At 43.3% G+C, this 20,764-nt stretch overlaps 1 protein-coding gene across 3 annotated transcripts in view; it reads left to right on the top strand.

Moving 5' to 3' along the window:
* NBEAL2 (neurobeachin like 2) overlaps nucleotides 1-20,764 on the top strand; it is a 408,006-nt gene that overhangs the window by 343,547 nt on the left and 43,695 nt on the right. For all 3 annotated transcript variants that reach the window (XM_033931896.1, XM_033931894.1, XM_033931895.1), the window contains 6 exons: nucleotides 3,520-3,609; nucleotides 9,640-9,749; nucleotides 10,506-10,678; nucleotides 12,655-12,749; nucleotides 13,060-13,176; nucleotides 20,127-20,288. In XM_033931896.1, coding sequence (XP_033787787.1) covers nucleotides 3,520-3,609; nucleotides 9,640-9,749; nucleotides 10,506-10,678; nucleotides 12,655-12,749; nucleotides 13,060-13,176; nucleotides 20,127-20,288 — 747 coding nt within the window. The remainder of the gene's footprint in view (nucleotides 1-3,519; nucleotides 3,610-9,639; nucleotides 9,750-10,505; nucleotides 10,679-12,654; nucleotides 12,750-13,059; nucleotides 13,177-20,126; nucleotides 20,289-20,764) is intronic.

The raw sequence follows: 20,764 nt of genomic DNA, 5'->3' as shown, positions 1-20,764 counted from the left end.
GTTTTACTTGGGATCTTGCTAGGTACTTGTGACCTGGATTGGTCACTGTTGGAAACCAGATACTGGGCATAGAAACATGATGGCAGGCAAAGGCCAAATGGCCCATCCAGTCTTTCCATCTGCAGCATCCACTATCTCCTCCTCTCCCTATTGGCTAAGGCTCTTTACACCTACATTGTGATGTCATAGAGCTTTATGGTTATAGAAACATAGACATTCAACAAATGCATTTAGGTATACATCAATCTATGAAGAACCAGCTCGCGACTCACTATTACTAATTTAACAAGTGGAGAAAAGACCTCAGCGTCACATCGGAAACATAGAAACATGATGGCAGATAAAGGCCAAAGGGCCCATCCAGTCTGCCCATCCGCAGTAACCATTATCTCTTCCTCTCTCTAAGAGATCTCATGCGCCTATCCCAGGATTTCTTGAATTCAAACACAGTCTCTGTCTCCATCACCTCTTCCGGGAGACTGTTCCACGCCTCTACCACCCTTTCTGTAAAAAAGCCTATCACCCCTCAACTTCATCACGACGGACCTTTGGTCTGTATCAGTATGCTAAGACTTATGTATTGATATGGAGCGAAGGATCAGCCAGAGGTTAGTGCAATGGCCTGGGAAACTGGACTCAATTCCCACGGCAGCTCCTTGTGACTCTGGGCAAGTTGCTTAACCCTCCATTGCCCCAAGTACAAAATAAGTACCTGTATATAATATGTAAACCCCTCTGACTGTAACCACAGAAAGGCGGTCTATCAAGTTATATTCCCTTTACCCCTTTATAATAAGGGTGAGTGTATTGTCATGCAAAGTAGTGGTCTTTGAAAGAGTCAGTCAAATTAATGCTGGAATAGAGACTGATAGTCTAGAAAAGTGGTTCCCAACCCTGTCCTGGAGGACCACTAGCCAGTCAAGTTTTCGGGATAGCCCTAATGAATATGCATGGAGCAGATCTGCACTCCTATCATCTTCATTACATGCAAATCTCTTTCATGCATATTCATTAGGGTTATCCTGAAAACCTGACTGGCTGGTGGTCCTCCAGGACAGGGTTGGGAACCACCGGTCTAGATGACTGAGAGACCCATGCTCAACTATTTTTGTAACTGGAGGCGACAACTTAATGATTGAGATAAGAAGGGACGCTTCTGTACCTAAGGCTCACAGCACATCTTGGGCTTTTCAGGGGTCAGTGTTAGCACCTGGTGATGTTTTCACTTGTCAGTGTGTAAACTACACAAATTTTTTTTTTTTTGCCATTAAATAGTTACAGGGCTGGATACATTCCCTTCCTGTCTCTGTCTCTCTTTTTTTTCTTTCTCCCTCATACATTTATGTTTCTGTAAAATGTGGTTTCGTATAAACTGTTGTAAGCTGCTTAGAATTGTAGACTTGCAGCGAGAAAATAAATTTTCAGTATCGTGGTATCAGATACATTAGAGCAGGGGTGTCCAACCTTTTGGTTTCCTTGGGCTGCATTGGCCGAAAAAAATGTTTCTGGGGCTGCGCAAATGACAGAGGAGGGAGCCAGCAAGACGGTAAACACCCAGGGGCAGCAGAGTAAAACACTGTATGAAATACTGCATCGCCCTCAACCAGGGCCGCATAAAATACTTCACTGGGCCGCATGCGGCCTTCAGGCCGCAGGTTGGACAGCCCTGCATTAGAGTTTAGGAAAAATCAAATTATGAAGTAGAACATTAGCTTAATTTGGCAGGATAGCAACAAAGATGGTTCTTGATTCTCGCCTGTTGACATCAATCGAGTTAGTTTCTGAGAAAATACAGTCTTTTGTTTCTAACATGACCAGCTTCTGAAATTTGTTGAGACAGAAATCTTTCTTTCCCTCATCCTTTCTTTATGGACAAAACTTCTGGAAAGTATAGGACATACTTTTCGAGAGAATCTCTACAGCCACACTGTCAGGGGGGATACAAGCAACTGGAAAGAAACAGACATAGGGGTACCACAGGGATCAGACCAGACATAGGGGTACCACAGGGATCAGCCATGTCACCCATGTTCTTCAACATTTTCAACCAACCGCTAGGCAATTTCATCAGAAAACTGGTATGGGAATGCTACGTCTAAGCAGACAATGACCAACGGATCATCCCACTAAAGAAACTAAATGTGAAAACTAAACAAATCAAAACAGGTCTGGTAAAAATCTTCGGATGGCTCCAAACAAATGGACTAGTAGCCAACAAGGAGAAAACAGAACTATTACTAATTAACAAATGGGGAGGAAATAGCCCAAGATACCAACCAACATTGAATGGCAATACCATAAAATCTTCCTTGAATGGGGTGAGAAACCTAGGGGTATGGTTGAACCCAAACCTAGACATGACAACACTGATCAAATGCATTGTGAAAAGCGCATATGGCAAACTCTACTGGGTCAGAGGACTCAAACCCTACCTCACCCATCGTAATAATAACCCTCAATCTTTGACTACTGCAACGCGATCCTACTGGGCATTCCAAAATAGATGATTAAACTGATTCAAATGGTACAAAACGCAGCAGCAAGATTTCTGTTGGGAAAACCGAGGCAGACGAGTGCCACCCCGCTAATGAAAGAACTACACTGGCTCCCAATTAAAAAGCAGGGTGAAATTCAAGATCCTACTGCTGACACACAAAATCATTCATCTAGCAGCCAGACTACATCAGCACACAACAGCACGTGCACTACGCTTGAGTCAAAATCACCTGCTGGAAATTCCCTCCTTCAGAGACATCAGTGTCAAGAAAAGAATGTTCTCAGTGATGGCTCCAAGGTGGTGGAACGCCCTCCCAAAGGAACTAAAACTAGAAAAGGATAACAGAAAGTTCAAGAAAGGGATAGAGACCATCCTCTTCACAGACTACTTCAGCCAATAAAACAAAATAGAGGAGACAATTGGCTAGTACCCCCCTCCCCCCATCAGGAACACGATAGAATGAACACAATAGGGATATAAATAGACAAAGCCCAGAAGACTAGACTCTGAGGAAGATAATATTTCAAAGATAAGCATAAAACACAATACCGATACTATGAGTGCAAAGAAAAAAAAGAGTAATATAAAGATAGTACACGACCCTAATATATATGTATATAGTGTATATAATGTATATGTCATATGTACATACATAAGCAGGTAGATTGATCATAGTAATGTGATTGATTGATTATGGTTTAATTATGTTTTATTGTAAACCATCTCAGAAATGCTAACTCTGTATAGAATATCTTTACAGAAACTTGTGCATTGATGGCTTAATTGTCAGTGCTGAAAACTTCCCAGAAAAGCTAACCCAGAATTGTAACACCTTGAGAGAGACTCGTGTATTGTATCACCATTACAGAAGCTCATGTAAACCGCTCTAAATTGACTTCCAGTCATTGGCAGCGGTATAAAAGCTTTCACTAAACAATAAACAATTATTTATTAAAAGGTCTTAAAGATTGACTGTAGTTAGCTAAATAGCCTCTTTTGATAAAGTGTCTTTTGTGCCTTAGGTAATGATGGATGGTGTCCCTTTGGTGAAGGTTGAGGTGCCCAAAAACCAGGCTCATTCTTTTATAACTCAGGGATCTCCAGATGTACTGGTGAGCATAACATAATCCATGCTTTATTTCTTTGGAAAGATCAGGTGCTGTTCGCGAGGCACTTGGCAGGGGTGCTCTAGCATGCCAAGGGTGGAAGGAGTTGAGGGGGTGCATGAAGCAGTCGCAGGGCCGAAGTCCATGTGGGTGAAGCCGTCGACTCCGCTGACCCCCCCCCCAGTCCTCCTGATGTCAACTTCCTGTTCTGGGTCGGGGGATCGGCAAAGCCAATGCCATATGCATGTGGATGGCGACCCCGCTTCTTCTCCACACACCCCCTACTGCCTGGAGGAGGGTAGTTTTCCTCCTTGGGTAGCCAGCAAGCCAGGTACACCACTGGCAGTTACAGAAGCAAAGCACAAACTTGCTCGAGGCGGTTTTCTGACTTGATTGGTTAGCTTTGAGAGTTATCCAGTTAAAACTCTAAGATCAGTGGTCACCTGGGGAACTGCTACTTTAGGATAAGTGAATGACTTATCTACTCATTTTTATGCCAGATTTTGAGCAGTGCTGCTTCTTTAAGGGAAACCACTAGCAATGCTATCCTAAACTTAAATAGACAAGTTATCTGTTTAAAAACAGCTCTTTATGATGTCCTGTTTAGGCCCAGATGCACTAAAGTCACCGTGCATCTAGCAGTCGTCACTAAACTAACCAACCAATGTACACAATGGCTCTCCACGTGCTTTTCTGTGTGTTCATTGCAGCCTCTGGCTCTTCTCTGCAAACAACCTCATTAGTATTAAAACGAGATCATTAATATTAAAATCATCCCACCAATCGATGCCCTAACGTCACTTAACAATCCACAAAATATAGCGATTACTTTTAATGACGACACATATTGGTAACTGTGTTACCAACAGGTCTGCCATATTGTCTTGAAAAAAAAGAGAGGTAGGAAGGATGCCCACTCCCTCCTGCCTTGGAAACCCGGAACCCCCACACTCCCATCTCTCCCTCCCCCCCCCAAAGGTGAAGATTGCGACCACCTGAAAACCCCACGCTCCAGAAACGTCCCTTCCCCCCTCCATGAAGATCATAGTCACCTGAACCCCCATACATTCTCGAAGCCCCCCTCCACAAAGATTTCAGCAGGAGGGATGCCCACTGCCTCCTGCCTTGGCCACCTGGACCTTCACCCCACCTCCCCCTGATGATGGCCACTTTCCCAAATAACTTTAAAAAATTCAGCAGGAGGGATGCCCACTCCCACCTTCCTTGACCACCTGGACCACCCCCACATCCCTGACTGTACAAAACCTGGACCCCTCCCACTCCCTCTGAACCAAGGCCTCCCCCTTCTGACCCCTCCCACCACCCCACCAACAAGCCCCCAAGAGAAGGCCCTGGTGGTCTAGTGGGCTGGGGGGAGTCAGATCAGAACCCCCCAGCTCAAGCACACACCCCCACAACCCCCCCTTACCTTGCTGTAGAAATCTGGCAAGAGGGATGCCCATTCCCTCCTGCTGGCAGGCCCGCCTCTTCAAAATGGCGGTCCTTCCCCTTCCCAGTACATCCTGAGATGTACTGGGAGAGGATGAAGGCTCTGATTGGCCCAGATACCAAGTAATGACTAACGTAAAGTGATGTCTTGACCTTACTTGGTATTTTTGGGTGAATGAGGTGATAGATGTTTGCCATACCATGGAATGTTTTAGGATGTCCTGAGCATTAATGAGCAAGAACTAGTGCTGCCCGATTCGCGATTCGAATCGATTCGTTTTAACATAAAACCGGACTCACCGATTCAAGTCGGCACCCTTGCTAGAGGGGATTTTCCTCTGCCGCTGGACTCCGTCCATCTAATGTAACTTCCGGTTTTGCGAAACGGAAGTTACATCAGAAGCATGGACTTCATCAAAGGGAGGCTAAAAAGTAGTAGTAAGTTAAAAAAATAGTAATAATGAAAGGTCCAGAGAAGCGTGCGTTTTGTTTCGAGCCATTTTCCATCCCGGTTTGGTTTCTGATCATCCCCCCCATCCCTTTGTGGTAAGAGCGAATTGCGGGGGAGGGGGAGAACGTGTCTGCCCCCACCTCATGGCAAAAGCCCGAGAACCGTGCCAGCGATCGCCTTCCACCTGCAGTGGCTGCTCCCAGTGAAAATGAAAGAGGAAGGACCCGGGGAGGGGGGCAGCTGAAGATCCCCCCCCCCCGATGCACAAGAATCTTGCCCGTGGCAAGTGCTGAGCTGACATGTATCGACCGGCTCTGATGTCGGCCGGCAGTAATGGCAAAACAAGAAGAAATACGAGGGGCTGTAGTGCTGAGGTGCACGCTGTTGGCTCTGCCCGATCCTGTGCTCCCTCTGACATCAGGGTAGAGGACCAGCAGAGACAGAAGTGCGTGCCTGAACATAGCGGCCCCATGTGTTTTTCTTCTTGTTTTGCTTTACTGCTGCAGTTCGGAAGAAACAGCAGGAGAGAACAGATTGAAGCTGAAAGTAACCTGGGGAGAGATAGCTGGCTGGATGGGTAGGGAGAGAGGAGAGACACTGGATGGAAGGATGGGGTGGGTACCAAGATAGTCAATTCACACGAGGCACATTATAGCTTGCTATGGCCCTGAGTTCTTGACCATTGATTTAAAGGCCTTAAAGATTTAGACGTTTTAGGGTGGCCGGAAAGGAAAGCAGGCAAATCAGGTATTCTCTGCTTGTCCTTTACTTGGAAATGTTTGAAATACAAGGGGATGGACTTGGGGGAGATCATGGAGAGGAGAGATGGGGGGAAGGAGAGGGGAGATGGGGGAGGGATGGAAGAAATAATGGATTTAAAAACAGGAGAGGGAGAGATGGTGGACAATGGGATTTAGGGAGGGGAAGGAACGGAAGGAGAGAAGTTGGACACAAGGGATGGAGTAGAGGGGGGAAATAGATACTGGATAGGTGGGTAGTTGGGAAGAAAATGGGAAATGGTGAACCCTGGGGTGGTGGGGAAGGAGGGAGAGATGCAGGATAAAGGGTAGTTAAGAAAAGGAGCTGGTGAATCTGGGGATGGTGGGGTCCATCGCTGCAGCTGCAGAGATGGAGAGAAAAAAGGAAAGATGCCAAACCTCCGGGGGAGGGAAGGAAAACAGAAGGGGAGGACAAGAGATGAAAGATGGATGGTTAGCACAGAGAAAGGAGCACGTTATCAGAAGACAACCAGAGTGTGGGACCAACCTGCTTTAAATAATGACCAGACAACAAAAGGTAGAAAAAATAATTTTACTTTCTGTTTTGAGATTACAATATGTCAGATTTGAAATGTGAATCCTGCCAGAGCTGGTGTTAGACTGCAAATGTGAGCTAGGATTTAACAGAGAAAGGAAAAGTATTTTTTATTTACACCACAGCGCCAGTGTGGGTAGGAGAGGGCAAAGGGGGTGAAGAGGCTATAAAATAAACCCACTAGGATGTTTTTGTAAAAAAACACCCAATTAGGCAAGAAAATTGAATCAAAAAATCGATTCAATAGGCTGAATCAAATCGAATCGAAATATTTTTTCCTGAATCGGGCAGCACTAGCAAGAACTAGGGATTAGGTAGGTTTCCTCAGTATTCCTTATTGAATGGGTCCGTGATTGTGTCTCAACCATGCTTTTTACAGAAGATACAAAACCATACCATGTAATCTCAGTATTTACTGTTGGGTGGTGTTAAATAAATCACCATCTAAGAACTTGATAGAAATAGTCCAGAAACAACAAAATGTAAATAACTAAATCCCTGATCAAAATATCTGCATTCTGGTCTGAGATCATGACTTTCTGCTCTGTCTCTGATGATGTTTATACCCGAACACAATGACAGTGCAGAGAAACGAGGAGGAGATGCAGCTCTAAAACTTTTTATGAAACTGGAATTACAATTTGGGGGCTAATTCTATAACCCATGTTTATATACATATCTTTATTCATTTTAAAAAACTTTCAATAAGTGTAAAATACAATACAATCACTTTACACTTTAGCATCACTTAATATTTCCATCAAAGTATACTTCACATTCTATATCCCTCCCCCTTCATACACAACAGTTGTTCTTGAACGTAAGAAAATATCAAATATCCCCACCCACCCTCCCTACCCTGGACGTGTGTAATGAATGGGAAAATTCTATTCATTCTGCACAATAAGTTGTTAATGGCTCCCAAACATCCTTAAATTTCTGGAAATGCCCCCGATTAAATTATAATTTTTGGTGGAATTCACTATGCCATATTTTTAAAATGGAAAGGTTACTAGCTATAACCCATGGTTAAAGTCCAAGAAGGCAACTAAGTAAATTGGATTCCTAGAACTAGCCCCAATTGTATGCACCTGCTCTGAAGCTGGTGTAAATGTGTGCCGATACTCTTCATATACATACACCCCCCCCCCCCCAGTATTTTATAAAATATGTATGTACATCATAACTCTTCTGTTCCATCCACCAGAATGACTCTGCACAGAGCACATGTAAGGTACACACAGTTTTGTAGGCATACAAACTAGGGCTGTTGGGCAATTAAAAATTTTAATCGCAATTAATCTCACAATTAAAATATTTCATCTTGAGTTAACTGGTCTAGTATCAATGTGCTTGCCTGGGTGGCGGACATCATCTGTCCAAGGAGAACTACCGTTACAGGTAAGCAACTTCTATTTATCTGCAATGCAAGCCAGCTTCCTCTTCCTGTGATGCAACTTCCTGTTTTTGCAGCTGCAGGAAGGCTGTTTGGGCAAGCAGAGGAAGCCTGCTTGCAATGCAGACACTGCTATCATCCAAGCTGGTACAACAATACCAGACCAGAAAACTCAAGATTAATTGATAATTTTTTTCATGATTAAAAGTTTTTAACTAGTTAAGCGCATTGGTTAACTTGATTAATTCAAAGCCCTAATGCGTTCTTATATAAGCATAAACAGCCATACAGTTTTATAAAAAGCCTTTTCTAAAAGCAGAACCAGCTGTACATGTTTAAAAAACACTTATAATATCAGCTCTTTATGTTAGAGCCCTTGCTTGATGCCAGCTTTGTGGCCCACTGGCAATGTTTTCTACAAATTTTGCAGGAGACTTGGGTTCTATTTCCAGGAAAGGTCGTCCATTGCCCAGGTCAGCGGAGGTTGGGGATGATCTGGAAGTTGGAGTCTCGGCTGTTGTACAGCAGTGACACCTAGTGTAAGGTTCTGTGGAGAGCCACAGTCAATCATTAATATTAGAGAATGGCACAGGGATAAATTTTTCCCCGTCCCCGCAGGAACTCATTTTTCCCATCCCATCCTGGCTAGTTCTTTTCTATTCCCTGCCCTATTCCTGCAAGCTCTTTCCTCATCTGCACAAGCCTCAAACACTTTAAAATCATAAGTGTTCAAGTCTTGTGCAGTTAAGGCAGAGCTTGCAGGAATGGGGCAGGGACAGTGACAAAACTAGCGGGGATGGGGGAAATTGAGTTCCTGCGGGGACAGGTGTGTCCCTGTGTCATTCTCTAATTAATATTCTGCTCACCATCTGCATGCACAGAGCTATGAAACATTTGAGAAATAGCTTAAAACTCTTCATTAGTGCAGGGATAGCTGGTTAAGATTACAATGAAAACAAATGACTTCAGTTGTATTCAGTAAAAATCTTAAGATGGTTCCCATTTTCCAAGTCGATCTATATCCACCTTTGATGTAGAAATGTTTGGGATTTTGTTGTTATTTTTCTGGTCCAGCATCGCTCATTTCAGAGCTTCCAGCTCTCTTGGCCCCCACCTGTTTGAGCTGAGGAGCTCCTGTGACTTTATGCAAAGCCTGCTGGGGTTGAAAGGGTTTGCTGTCATTTTAATGGTCTTTAGCTGGGAGACTTAGGCTGCAGCTCCTTACAGAGACTTCTGTAAGTATCCTCTGTTACTATGCGCTGTGGCCTGGACTCCTGTCCCAGGGACTGAGGACACGGGCTCTGCTATTGTGCTTTATGCACAGAATGAATATTTTTGGTAATTTGTCGGCTCTTCTTCCACATGATACTTTTAAGCAAAAATTCTACTGCAGACATTTCTGTCCTCTAATCTCCCTCCTCTCTAGGTCACAGTGTGTGCAAACGGGTTGCTGGGAATCCACAGCTGGCTGCCCTATGACAAAACCATCTCCAATTACTTCAGCTTCACCAAGGACCCCACCATTTCCAATGTCAAGTAAATGCTGTGCACTTTCTCTACATCCACCTGTTTGTATGTTAGTATAGGGGAATTAATTCCCTGGAGGGGGAGGAGCGGACCAGCATTTTCTTAGTTATAATAGTTAGTTGTATTATTAGGTTTCCGAATATTTATGTTTCTGGAATGAATGTTGGTTTTCTATCCTATTTTATTAATGGCGTTCTATTTCTATTTTATAAATTGTTTTTATTGTAAACCGCCTTGAATTGTGCTTCAGCTAAGGCACGTTTAATACACGCACTGACAGCACTATCTTAGCTCATCAACACTCTAGAGCACGAGACTGTGATTTGTTGAATAAAAGTGCACACCATTGTTCTCGAAGCTCCACTGTTGTCTGTTGGTTCTGATTGTGCGTGTGGAGGTTTTTCTCCTGGTTTTTGCCTGTTAGGTGCCACCAGACACCCTAATTGGGGCCGCCTAGCGATGTCTAACTGAATTCCGCTTGTGGCTAGAGGCGGAGAACAGGCGTGATTGACTTAGGCATTGCTAGGCGTCTGTGTTAGGCGTCGATAAATTAGGCCAGGAAAACCCTACCACTAGGATGCCTAGCAACGCCTAAGCCTTCTTAGGCACCGATAGGCGGGATTCTACACATGGCATTGCGCGGTTGATTGACAACTGCGTCAACCGGGCACCATTTATAGAATCAGGCCCGCCCATGTTTACGCTGACTGGGGATGAGCCGATTGAGGCTGCCACTTTAAACACTCTCCTCTTTGTCTCTGGCAGAACCCAGCGCTTCCTGTACGGCCCCTTTGCCCCAGGAGTTGAGCTCTCCTGCAAGACCTTGACCGTGTCCCACGACGGGAAGCTGCTTTTCAGTGGTGGCCACTGGGATAACAGCCTGCGGGTCACCTCCCTTAGCAAAGGGAAGGTGATAGGACACATCACCAGGCATATAGGTATGATCTAGACGGGGGGGCGATCCCCACATCATCCTCCGGGTACAGCAGTCGGCATCCATACCTATCAGTAGCGGCATAATAAGGGGGGACAGGGCAGTCCACCCCGGGCACAGTCTTGGTAGAGGCGCTAGAACCCATCCTCCTCTCCGCTCCTTTTCAAACCCCCCCCCCTGGGTGCGCACCCTGCCCTTCCTTCATACCTCTTTCATCTTCTTTGCGTAAGCAGCATTACGAACTTGCTGCCCCCATCGGTGTTGCCTCTCGCTGACATCACGTCCGAGCCCCGTGCCTAGGAAGTGATGTAGGAGGGATAGCCGGCACCACGCAGGCAGCAAGTTCGTGAGGTTCATGCCTGGAAAATTAAAAAGGGAAGGGGAGGGGCACCACCCTCCCGGGAACCACTTACCCTCGCTATACCACTGCCTGTCAGCCGCCTCCTGTATAAAAGCCAGGAAGGGATAGGGCACGGCAAAAGAACTTGCCCTGGTGGCCCTGCACTTAATAACAAACCTGCTCCTGACGCTACAGCTTCTGCAAAGAATGGGAATAGTGGCGAGGGCCTCATGGAAAAGGAGAAACCCTACAGAACTTCAGAACTATTACTACTACTGCTTTTTATTTTTTCTATAGCGCTACCAGACTATTCCCCCCGGAGGGCCTGTGTGCAAGCCATGTCCGAGTAGGCGCAATCGTGTAATGTACTTACTTCTTATGCATGTATACCTCTTGCAATTTTTTGCAGCAAATTTCATAAAAGTTATCCCCTACTTTCCAAGTACTCTTTGATCTGTTCCTTTTACCTTTTAATTTTCTTCCATCTCTTCACCCTGCTTCTCTCACCCGCTCTCTTCCTTCCTACAGGGCCTGCATTAGGGGGGGGTCAGGCAGGGTAATTGTCCTGAACCCCCATGCTACAGGGGCCCCCTAAGCTGCTTAGTGAAGAAGATGCAGCCTCCTCCCAAATTCTGCCTGTAGCCTCAGCATGTTTAACACCAACCCTGTCTCCCACCTTTCTGATTGTCTTCAGTTTCTCTCCTTCTTCCTCGCTCTCTCCTTTCTTCATTAACATCTCATATCTCTCTATTCTGTCATCCTTTTTCCTCTGGAGCCTTGTTCATCACCTCCTTGTTGTAGTGTCCTCCTGCCTGCTGCTGCCTCCTTTCCACACCCTGCCTCTCTCTCTTGGTCAGGTCTGCTGCGGCCTTCTCTTTCACCCCTCTTTCCTGCAAATGCTTGCAACTTTGGCTTCTATATCCTCACCAGTGCCAACTTACGCCCCTCCCAAGCTGCTGTCCTCTTAGCTGCTACTCTCAGCCACTAGTCTCCCTCTTTTCTTGCCATCAACGGCTGCCCCTGGCCACCCAGGCACTCTTGTGGCTTCAGTAAACTCCTATCACTTCACTGGCTCTCTATCCGCCTTCGCATACAGTTCAAGCTCCTATTGCTGACTTACAAGTGTCTTCATTCTGCTGTCCCTCAATCTCTTCTCTCTTCTTATACACCTCCCAGAGAACTCCGTTCCTCAGATAAACTGCTCTTTGCTGTACTTTTCTCCTCCACTGCCAATTCCAGACTTCTTTCCTTTCATCTAGCTGCCTCCTATGCCTGGAATAAATTACCCCTTCCCTTCCCTTGTTTAAAAGCAGACTGAAAACCCTCCTTTTTGTTATAGCCTTTAATCCATAACCCTACTGCCCACCAACCCAGTCAGCAGATTAACCATTCCCCTTAACTGTATCCCTGACATCTTGTTTGTCTGTTTAGATTATAAGCTCTTTCGAACAGGGACAGTCTTCTTTGTGACTCTGTACAGCGCTGCATACATCTGGTAATGCTATAGAAATAATTAATAGTAGTAGTCTCATAGTAACCATGATCAACAGCGTCACACGGTATCTGGGCAGCCAGAAGCAGTCGAGAGGCAGAGCACGAGAGAGCTCCAGAACAGGACAAACTTTGTTTTCTGTTTCCAGATGTTGTCACGTGCCTGGCTATTGATCTCTGTGGAATCTACCTCATTTCCGGGTCCCGAGACACCACCTGCATGATCTGGCAGGTCCTGCAGCAGGTGAGATACCAGAGCTCGCAGCTGGAAATGATACATCGCTGGAAAAATCGTATTTGCTCTAAGGCTTGGAGTTTGCTTCTTGCGGGAGCAGTAAGAATGACTCTGTCGGCATAAAGATAACAACACACGGGATAGTAGCTCAGCTATTGCAAGTACGGAGAAGGAGGGACAGGATAACTGAGTCAGGAGCCACTGCGCTGATCTAGCTGAAATATAAAGTGCAGTGAAAAAGCTCTGATGTGCTTCTCCTCTGCCTTCTTGCCCTGTTATATAATTTGCTTTTCTTGTGTTTTCTTTTTGTTGGGGTCAGGGCGGGTTGTCCTGCGGTTTAGGCCCTAAACCCGTGCAGGTTCTTTATGGCCACGATGAGGAGGTGACCTGCGTTGCCCTCAGCACCGAGCTGGACATGGCTGTATCGGGTTCCAAGGTAAAGGCGTCACTCTGGGCAGAAGGGGATTATTTTTGGAAGGTTGTGTACTTTTTGAAGATAAAAAATTGATTATAAAACCAAGAGGACCCCATCTCACATTGGTTATTGAATAATTGTGGCAAGATAAGTACATTGAACTTAGAAGTTTTGGTTTAAACCATATTGTAGTAATTAATACATTCTCCTGGCCTGTGTTATGATGGAGGAATTCTCTTGCCTTGGTATATGTGTGTAAGAATTTGATAAACTCTTTCACTGAATCACCTTGCGTCTTTATAACAAACACTATTACTATAAATCAACAAGTAACTGAAGTAGTTTAGTGAACACTCAGACCCACAGCTGAGGTCCCAGTGAAAAAATCACGGAGCAGCTGTTTGAGAGACTATCATAGTTGTTCACAGTCTCACCCACCATACAACAACTAAATAACATCAAATAAAATAAAGAAACAAAACCAACTTAGCTTTGAATGGTGTGGGTAATCAATATAGCTGCTCCGGGCTCCTCCTTTATTCATATCACTGCATGCATTACACATGCACTGCCGACCCCCCAACCTAGGTTTCACCTACTGGCTTCTTCAGGAGGGGTGCTAGAAATACAAAGCAACCAACATTAACACCAGACCCTTCAGTTACCACTACTTTCTCAATATTCTCAAAAATTACAATTACCTACAACAAACATTCACTCTCTGACTTACCGGCACAACACACTCCATACTGCACACAGACTAGCTACTGACGACGGGATTCCCATCAGCAGGCCACACCTTAAATACACTCCCCTCTTCTCATTCGGTGTCGTCATAACATACGTCAAAATCATCACTACCGTCCACATGATATACTATCTCCTTCTACAGGTGAAACCATTCGATTTCATTATTTAACCCTATAGGGGCCAAGGTATGCCATTGAAAAATAAACTTCTGCTCTAAATATAACAAAAATTGAGTGACATCCCCAGTTTCTTTATGGGCACTTGCTAATACCGTATACTTCACATCCTCAATTGAATGCTGCTGTTCAAGCCAGTGGCTCACAAGAGGAGCCGACACACGTTTACATCTAATATTACTCAAATGCTCGGCGATGCGAATTTTGATTGCCCGCCGAGTGTGCCCTATGTAATAAAGCCAACAAGGGCATATAATACCTTGGCCCCTATAGGGTTAAATAATGAAATCGAATGGTTTCACCTGTAGAAGGAGATAGTGATGATTTTGACGTATGTTATGACGACACCGAATGAGAAGAGGGGAGTGTATTTAAGGTGTGGCCTGCTGACGGGAATCCCGTTGTCGGTAGCTAGTCTGTGTGCAGTATGGAGTGTGTTGTGCCGGTAAGTCAGAGAGTGAATGTTTGTTGTAGGTAATTGTAATTTTTGAGAATATTGAGAAAGTAGTGGTAACTGAAGGGTCTGGTGTTAATGTTGGTTGCTTTGTATTTCTAGCACCCCTCCTGAAGAAGCCAGTAGGTGAAACCTAGGTTGGGGGGTCGGCAGTGTATGTGTAATGCATGCAGTGATATGAATAAAGGAGGAGCCCGGAGCAGCTATATTGATTACCCACACCATTCAAAGCTAAGTTGGTTTTGTTTCTTTATTTTATTTGATGTTATTTAGTTGTTGTATGGTGGGTGAGACTGTGAACAACTATGATGGTCTCTCAAACAGCTGCTCCGTGATTTTTTCACTGGGACCTCAGCTGTGGGTCTGAGTGTTCACTAAACTACTTCAGTTACTTGTTGATTTATAGTAATAGTGTTTGTTATAAAGACGCAAGGTGATTCAGTGAAAGAGTTTATTAATAATATCACCTTGGATAACTAAGTTCCCTTGAGGTACAAGATGTAAGAATTTGATACCACATCTATAAGGCACAAAATATTTTTTCACTGAGCACATATATTTAGTTAAGTTTTCATTGATAATTAAGTTTATTTATTTATATTTTTTTATTCTCTTTATTGATTTTCAAACAGCAACCCTGCAAAACAAATATATATATATATATACATATAATAGTATAAGAAAAGCACATTGATCTTACAGATATATATGAGCAAACATTTTAACCCTCCCACCCATCTAATAATTAATCAAGAAAAACAAATACTTAGAATCTTTCAATAATTTTACCCAATTTAAAATAGTAATGCAGCCCCCCCACACACTCCACCTGCCTACCCTGGATGTGTATGATGAAAGGGCCCAAAATAAGATCAGGTCAGTTATCATTCCTTACAGAATTTTATCAATGGCTCCCAAATATTGAAACATTTCCTATAATGTCCATGCTGTATAGCCAACATGCGTTCCATTTTAAAAATATGGCATAAAGATTCCTAGCAAAAGGTGTAATTTAACCGATCCCAGTTTTTCCAGTTCTTTAAAATAAGTTGTATGGCAACCCCTGTCATTATAAAGAGAAGTTTGTTATTGTGAGACGATATTTGACTTTTAGCTCTCATTAATGTGCCAAATAGCACACTTATTGAAAAAAATTATCTGATGTACTTGACCTCCCTACTTTTGACTGGTAACAGGGGTTCTACACAGCTTTACAAAAATAATTTTTATATGGATCATCAAAATTAGAAGGTGATTATTTTCAGTTGACCTTTTTTCTTTTTTTAAAAAAAATTTGATTTATTCATTTAAAATATTTATTAGCCACCTAAAACCTAGGCGGCTTACCATAAAACATTCATAATCGCTTTAAACAAACTAACATTAAAATAAAACCTCATTTACATCGCCCATAAGCTGTAATAATACAAAAAGCTCTCAAATTTCAATTTTATTTTTTTTTAAGATCTTTATTCATTTTGTATTCTTACATCAAGTGAATTATAAATAATAAAACAATTTTTACAAATCACTTGTATTTGCAATCATATATTCTTATAAGATAAAAATAAATACCCCTCTCTTTATCAATATTCCCATGACCATATGATACATATTCCCCATCCCAACCCAAATATAAACTAACCATGTGCTTAAGATATCTGATCATTAGAGTAAATAGTCAATGGTCCCCATATTTTTAAATTTCAATTTTATTAAAGAGTTTCAAAAAACAAATATAACAAAAACATATACATGGTTAAATGTAAAATGTACACAGCCGGAACTATATCACATACAGTGCTGTGCTGATACCAAATTCCACAAAACCCTGAATATTATACCAATTGACCTTTTTTAAGATATATACATCACCACACTCATTATAACGCCATTCATTGTTCTGTACTTTCAATCCATCTTTTCTTTAAAATTCTCAATTCTTCAAGAACTCAAATTAGTAAACTTAATCTCAAAATTTTGCACAGACCAGCTACCGCTCTTTTACAGCACAGGGCATGCTTAGGAGGAGGTTTTACAAATATACAGGAGTCAAAAACACATTGAGATGCAAAACAAAAGTTAGCATTACAGACTTCAGATGCTGACCCAAGACTAAAAATCCACTTTAGTTTCAAGACCACAATAAAGAGAAAGAAAAGAAAAACTTGAGAACACAGTTGCATATCATGAAATAGGGTCAGAATTAGTTTAATAAAGGGAGGACGTTAACCCATTTTGTCCCAATTTTTTTTTTTTTTTTTAAAAAAGCTCTTACCTGTTCAGCACCTGAATGCATAAATACTTTCCAGGATTGATCCAATATATATACTGTATATGACTGTCTCTGGGAAAGCATGACTAAAGTCACTGCGCTCCGGAGATGAGGAGGCCGATGGTGAGGCACTCACCTGAATCGGAGCCGAGCGTTTTTTAGGGCGCCTCGAGATTGGCAGGACTTGGCTCACTGCAGCAGAGACCTGAGGGCCTGAAGGGTTGGGGGAAGAAACTTTGGATGTGTACGCAGAACCACCTTGTCATGATGAAAAACTGTAAAAGGTGGATCTGCTACTAATGCTTGTAAATCACTGACCCTCCTGGCAGAGGTGAGAGCAATTAGAAAGATCACTTTCCAAGTCAGAAACTTGAGATGAGCTGTGGCTATTGGTTCAAATGGTGGTTTCATCAAGCTGGAAAGTACTACATTAAGGTCCCAGATGACAGGTGGAGGCTTGAGAGGTGGTTTAACATTGAAAAGTCCTTTCATGAATTTGGAAACCAAAGGATGAACAGTAAGAGGTTTTCCCTCAACTGGCATGTGAAAAGCTGTAATAGCACTGAGATGCATTCTGATAGATGTAGATTTAAGTCCAGAGTCAGACAGATGAAGAAGATAATCCAACACCAATTCCACTGCCAAGGATGTTGGATCGTAATGATGAAGAAGACACCAGGAAGAAAACCGAGTCCACTTTTGTTGATAACATTGCTGAGTGGCTGGTTTCCTGAATGCATCTAGAATCTGACGAACAGGTTGAGAAATCCGGAAGGTAGATGGATTCAGCACGAGAGAAACCAAGCTGTAGTGTAGTGATTGCAGGTTGGGATGCAGAAGTGATTCCTGATTCTGAGTAAGCAGAGTAGGAAATATTGGTAGAAGTATGGGCTCCCTGGAGCTGAGTTGAAGTAGAAGGGAGAACCAATGTTGTCTGAGCCACCGTGGAACATTGAGAATCATGGTAGCTGTTTCTCTCTTGACCTTGAATAAGGTTCTTAATATGAGAGGAAGTGGAGGGAATGCATATAGAAACAGGCCTGTCCAATCGAGGAGAAAAGCATCTGCTGCTAGACGGAGAGGAGAGTAAAGTCTGGAACAAAACTGGGGCAATTGGTGATTGTGAGGAGCCGCAAACAAGTCCATTTGAGGAGTGCCTCATTGAGCAATTATGGACTGGAGAGTTGCAGAGTCGAGAGTCCATTCATAAGGTTGAAAAAATCTGCTGAGGTTTTCTGCTAGGGAATTCTTCTCCCCTTGAATGTAGACCGCCTTCAAGAACAAATTGCGAGCTGTTGTCCAAGTTCTGATTTTCTGGGCTTCCTGACACAATAGGTGAGAACCTGTACCTCCTTGTTTGTTGATGTAGTACATTGCTACTTGATTGTCCGTGGAAAGAAGGAAGACTTGAGGGCAAAGAAGATGATGAAAAGCCTTGAGGGCATAAAACATTGCTCTGAGTTCTAGGAAATTGATGTGAAATTTTCGCTCCTTGGTGGTCCAAAATCACTGAGTCTGCAGATCATCCATATGAGCCCCCCAGGCATAAGGAGATGCGTCCATCATGATGATCTTGTGATGAGGGGGTAAATGGAAAAGGAGACCTCTGGATAGATTGGAAGAGGTCATCCACCAGTGAAGTGACTGCAGAAGAGATGATGTCACATAGATATGTTGAGAAAGACGATCTGTCGCCAGAGACCACCGAGAAGCGAGAGTCCATTGATGGGTCCGAAGATGTAGTCTTGCCAGTGGTGTGATATGAACAGTCGAAGTCATCTGGCCTAAAAGAACCATCATGTGTTTGGCAGAGATGGTTTGAAGAGGAAGTAATTGATGACACAGACGGATGAGAGTCTGAAGACGATCTGGTGGAAAAAATGCTCTCATAAGAATGGTGTCGAGGATTGCCCCAATGAATTGTAGATGTTGAGTCGGAATGAGATGTGATTTGAGGAAGTTGACTTCAAATCTGAGAACCTGAAGAAAAGAGACGGTCTGAGAAATTGCTTGAAGAACTTCTTGAGACAACACAGCTTTGATTAACCAGCCATCTAGGTAAGGAAAGACTTGAAGACCATGCAGTCGGAGAAAGGCAGCCACCACAATTAGACACTTTGTGAACACTCTGGGAGAAGATGCCAGGCCAAAGGGAAGTACTTTGTATTGGTATTGACAGCGATTGATTTGAAAATGGAGATATTTCCTGGAAGCCGAATGAATTGGGATATGTGTGTAGGCTTCCTTGAGATCTAGGGAGCATAGCCAGTCGCTCTGATTGAGGAGAGGATATAGCAGGGCGAGAGATAGCATCCTGAATTTTTCCTTTACTAGAAATTTGTTGAGAGTTCTGAGATCCAGGATGGGTCTCAGTCCTCCGGTCTTCTTGGGTATCAAGAAGTAACAGAAGTAGAATCCCTGCCCCTGTTGAGAGAGGGGAACTTCCTCTATGGCATTCAGCAGAAGAAGAGATTGTACTTCCTGTAGAAGAAGGGAGGACTGAGTAGGGTCCAAAATAGACTCTTTTGGAGGATCCAAAGGTCCGATGTAATAAGTTCCCAATGACTGATAAAGAATTGGAGATGACCTCCGATGGGCTGAGGTAAATTCTGTGATATGGGAATGGTGACTATGCTCTGAAGAAACACGTCAAAAGGGCTGCGTTATTTTTTGAGAAGCAGCTTACTGTTTCTGTTGTTGCTGACGTTGCTGTTGGGGCTGTTGAATTTGACGGTTTTTTAATGTTCGCTTTTGAAGAGAGGAGCAACGCATGCAAGCTTCAGCCCTGTGCTCCGGCCCAGACACTGAAGACACCAGTGGTGCAGGTCTGTGATGTAAATAGGGCGAGGGTGACTGCACTTTTTAAAACCTGTTCGTGAGAATATCTGCCTGCTGTCCCTGGATAACACCTGTTACGGTAAGTAACTGTGCTTTCTGTTGGAGCAAATAATTTGTAATATAGCAGTCCAAACCCCATCCTTTTATGTGAAAAAAAAATTACAGAAATTCAAAGATGTAACTTTTTCAGTCTGCTTATGGACCCTTAAAATAAAAAATCGGCCATTCTGAAAGTTTTGAATCTATGACTTTAGTCACATTTTCCCAGAGATGGTCACATGTGTCTTCTAGCTGGTATTTTGTTTTCCATTACAGTACATACAATATTCAAATCTCAGCTGATGTTTAATCTATTAAAGTTTAAAGCATGAAAACATAAAGTGCTTGGAAATATTCTGTCTTACCTACCACAAAATGGTCTGTTGCTTCCAGAAGAGAAGGCTGGGAATGAGATAATCTTGTGTGTGTTCCTTGTTAGGATGGGACAGTAATTATCCATACCATCCGCCGGGGCCTGTTTATGAAGTCCATAAAGCCTCCCTGCGAAAGCTCATTGCCTCTGACCATCTCCAACCTGATGGTGGGTTCAGAGGGACAGATCGTTGTCCAGACCACCATAGAGGGCCGAGCTTCCCTGAAGGTGAGACCTTTTCTTTAGGATCAGCAGATAACTCACAAACTTGGGTTTTGGATTAAATTGTCATTCTCATAAACACTTACATTACATTACATTACATTACATAAGTGATTTCTATTCCGCTTGTGCCTTGCGGTTCTAAGCGGATTACATGTTAGAAGACTGGACATTTCCAGTAGCATTGCAGTACATATAAACAAGAATGCGTTAAGTTACAATTGTTGTTCTGGACTTTTCCAGGATAAATTGGTAGTAGATAGTAGATAGTGATAGGTTGTTTAGACGAATAGAGATAATATTGTCCGGATTCTGTTGTTTAGACGAGTAGAGATAATACTGTTCGGATTCGGGTGTTGCTGGTGGTGGTGTTTGGGTAGTCATGAGAGCATTATCTTAAACTTTTGTGAGGTTATGATGATGGGAAGTGTTTTTTGAAGAGATGAGTTTTGATTTCTTTTCGGAATGCTTTAATGTCTATT

Source organism: Geotrypetes seraphini, chromosome 2 (genome assembly GCF_902459505.1).
Source record: "Geotrypetes seraphini chromosome 2, aGeoSer1.1, whole genome shotgun sequence".
Lineage (NCBI taxonomy): Eukaryota > Metazoa > Chordata > Amphibia > Gymnophiona > Dermophiidae > Geotrypetes > Geotrypetes seraphini.
The sequence above is the reverse complement of the archived record's forward strand: the minus strand, read 5'-3'. Positions and strand labels throughout refer to the sequence as shown.